General features: G+C 56.3%; 1 protein-coding gene across 1 annotated transcript in view; it reads right to left on the bottom strand.

The window, feature by feature from the left end:
* The window catches only part of CNNM4 (cyclin and CBS domain divalent metal cation transport mediator 4), a 42,215-nt gene that overhangs the window by 37,285 nt on the left and 1,532 nt on the right, over nucleotides 1–3,398 (bottom strand). The window contains exon 2 of the mRNA XM_044437360.1: nucleotides 2,049–3,374. Within this exon, the coding sequence (XP_044293295.1) occupies nucleotides 2,049–3,374 (1,326 nt within the window). The remainder of the gene's footprint in view (nucleotides 1–2,048; nucleotides 3,375–3,398) is intronic.

Below are 3,398 nucleotides of genomic sequence, written 5' to 3'. Positions count from 1 at the left end.
ACAGGGCGGAAATGGAGCAGGGCAAGGCTGAGATGGAGAAAGAGACGGAGCAGGGCAAGGCCGAGATGGAGATGGAGCAGGGCTGAGATGGAGACAGGGTGGAGATGGAGCAGGGCAAGGCTGGGCAGCAGCAGGTTCGGAAAGGAAGGAAAAGGGAATGACTTGTAGAAGCAACTGCCTGAAAGGACCGGGAGCGGGGAGACTTAGGAGTTCTGTTGAGGGTCTTTGCAAGTGCCGTGGGCCTGTAGGAGTGATGTTGGGGATCCTTGCCATGCAGACCGATTATAAAGCAGGAAGCCACCTGAACAGGGACTCATGCAGAGCAGACAGGCAGCCTCTTCCGAGAAACTATCGTTGTGCTAGGGGTCTTTGCAGCACAGGCAAATGAAAGGTCAGACGGGGCCGGGCGTGGCACACAATTACCCGTCCCAATTTGAGGAGCTGAAGCCATGCCACAAAACACGGAGCTTCCCCTACGCCTGCCTTTAATGGTCTGGATGCACTGATTAACACTGTGTGCAGCCAGCTGGGATTAATTTTTTTCCTATGGCAACTTCCTGCGAGACTGTCCTGTCCGAAGGCACCCAGAGGTGGAAATCTGGCTTGCAAAAGGTCAAAGCCAAGCTAAAAATGCCACTGGATCAGCAAGCCTTTTGCTGCGGCAAACCCCACAGAACTTCTGCAGCCGGAGCCACTTCATTCTTAGCCACATGCTTGGTTCAGAAAACAAGCAGGGCATTTCCTTCAGAATAACAACAAACCAAACACACACACACACACACACACACACACACTTCCTGACCATACGGTTTCACTTTTGCTCCTAAAGCAGTGCCAAGATTCTTACAACAACCCCCTGGTGCCATGTTTGGACTGCAAATACTCGGGAGGCATTCCACGTTGACACACAGCCCAAAACACGCCCCCCAGGCCCAGAGCTTCCTCCTTTTCTCTCTTATTTATACTTGCAACAGGTTGCTATTTAGCGTTACTGTTGCAAACAAGTATTAGCCATCTGACAGCAACAAAGCCAAGACACAATCCGTCAAACAAAATAGAAGCAATGTGTTTGCACATTGCGTCCTAGCGGATAGGGGCCCCAATCCTAACAGTGGCCTAAACAGTGCAACTCTAAAAGTAAACAACATAGATTTGTAAGCTGGGGAGCGAGAAGCCACGTGACTTTCAAAGCTTTCAGCATTTAACAGTATTTGTTTCATCTGGAAACGTACCTTTGGCCGTGCAACTAAAACAACAACAAGATTGAAGGGGGAAATTGCAGGTTAGTTATGCTCACATGCTGCCGAGCTTCTGCAGAATTTCTCAAGAGCAGGACTGTTCCCTCCCTATAAACTTTCAAGCAACAGGTTTTAAAAGTTTGCAAAGCAGTTTTGCCCCTGCCCAGGTTCTCGGTTATTCTGGTCTAAGCTGAGAGAAACCAGCTGCACTTTCCTGGCCCATCACCCGGCTAATCTGGCCCAAGACCGGAAGGATCTCATTCCGGAAGGATCTAACTTCTCGCTTTCATCCTCTTTGATCCTAGTTAGCTTGTTTTTGAACTAGAAGGGAAAGTCACATAAACAGCAGCCCTCCAAATGATATTTTGAAAGCTTATTTTGAACAGATCTGCCGAGGTGGGTGTTGCAAGCCTAGTTTATAACAGCCTGCAGTGGGTGGCGAGGCAAATAGGTTTGTCTGTCCCAAGTCTGTGGACAAAAAGTTGAAAGCAGTTAAGAGACCAGCTACGCTTCTCTGCCAGGAAATGCTTCAGAGACAACAGACGCAACATCTCCATATCCAAGAGTGGCCCAAGGAGTCACAGCTTGCTCAAGAAAACAAGCAGAATTATTCCCTTGGACATGCCTCTGAACAGCCTGCTCTTAATGCAACGCGGAAATGCAGCAAATGCTGGCATCACAGAAATGCCAGCGGCAGGATGGGCCGCAGCTCCTTTTTGGGCCTGCCCTCGATCACAAACCCCGCTGCTCGACCTCGTGGCATGTGGAAAGGCCTCGAAAGCGCGCCAGCATCGGCTCACTTCCCCTTACCCTTTTTGAACTCCTCCAGCATCGCATCGAGCTTGGTGTCGTGGAAGACGAAGTGGACCGGGTGGTTGTAGAACTTAGTGATGGTCTTGAGCGTGGTGCAGTCGTCGGGGTCCACGAAGGCCAGGTCCTTGACGTACAGAATATCCACAATATTGGACTGCTCCTCCTCGAAAACAGGGATGCGTGTGTAGCCACTCTCCATGATCTCTGACATAGTGTTGAAATCCAGGATGGCATCACTGTTGATCATGAAGCAGTCATGCAGCGGGGTCATGACGTCCTCCACCGTCTTTGTCCGGAGCTCCAGCGCGCCCTGGATCATGTTCAGCTCCTCCTTCACCAGGTCATTGTAGGGTTCTGTGATCTTCAGCATCTCCAGCAGCTTCTCGCGGTTGTACACCGTGCCGATCTCCTGGCCGAGCACGCAGTCCAGCAGCTTGCTGATGGGGAAGGAGAGCGGGAAGGTCAGCAGCATGAAGAACTTGGTGAGAGCGATGGTGTTGGCGCCCACCGCCAGGCCGTGGCGGGAGCACAGGGCCTGAGGGACGATCTCCCCGAAGATCACGATGCCCGTGGTGGAGGCCACCACCGCCCCCAGCCCGGAGCCGATGAGGCCGTCCAGCAGGATGGTGAGGGTGGTGTTGACCAGGACATTGCCCAGCAGCAGCGAGCAGAGCAGGTAGTTGCCCTTCCGGCGGATGGGCTCGATCTTGCGGGCGTAGCCCCGCTCCTTGTCCGTGCCACAGTTCTGCACGATGCGCAGCTCCATGGGGTCCAGCGCCATGAGGCCCAGGTTGAGCCCGCTGAACATGCCCGAGAGCACCAGCAGGCCGCCGATGAGGATGATCTGCAGCCAGAGCGGCAGCAGCAGCTTCTTCTCCTCCAGCACCCACAGGAAGGCGTCCTTGCTCGGCGCCCGCAGCCAGGGCTGCCCCGGCCGGCTGCGGGTGCAGAGCACGTAGAGCTTGGCGCGCTCCGCCTTGCGCATGGGCCTCACCGTCACGAAGAGCACAGCCGAGGTGTCGCGGCTCTCGCCCTCCCGCGCCTGCACCACCAGGTCCTGCGTCCTCTCGGCGCAGCTAGCGTTGGCCGCGCGGCTGGCGTTGCCGAGGGCGGCGCCCGCCGGGCCGGCCTCGGAGAAGGAGACCAGCTCGTGCACGCGCGCCGGCAAGCCCAGCCCGAAGAGGCGCAGCTGCACCTCGCTGCCCTCCAGCACCTGCAGCACGCCCGCCTGCTGCGCCTCCGCGGGCGCCCGGTCGCTCTGCTCTAGCCGCATGCCCACGACCAGCGGGCCGCCGCGCGCGGGATGCTCCGGCGCGCCGCCGGCTCGCGCGGGGCGCAACGCCAGCG

This window comes from Varanus komodoensis, unplaced genomic scaffold (assembly GCF_004798865.1).
Source record: "Varanus komodoensis strain SLA01 unplaced genomic scaffold, ASM479886v1 scaffold30, whole genome shotgun sequence".
Lineage (NCBI taxonomy): Eukaryota > Metazoa > Chordata > Lepidosauria > Squamata > Varanidae > Varanus > Varanus komodoensis.
The sequence above is the reverse complement of the archived record's forward strand: the minus strand, read 5'-3'. Positions and strand labels throughout refer to the sequence as shown.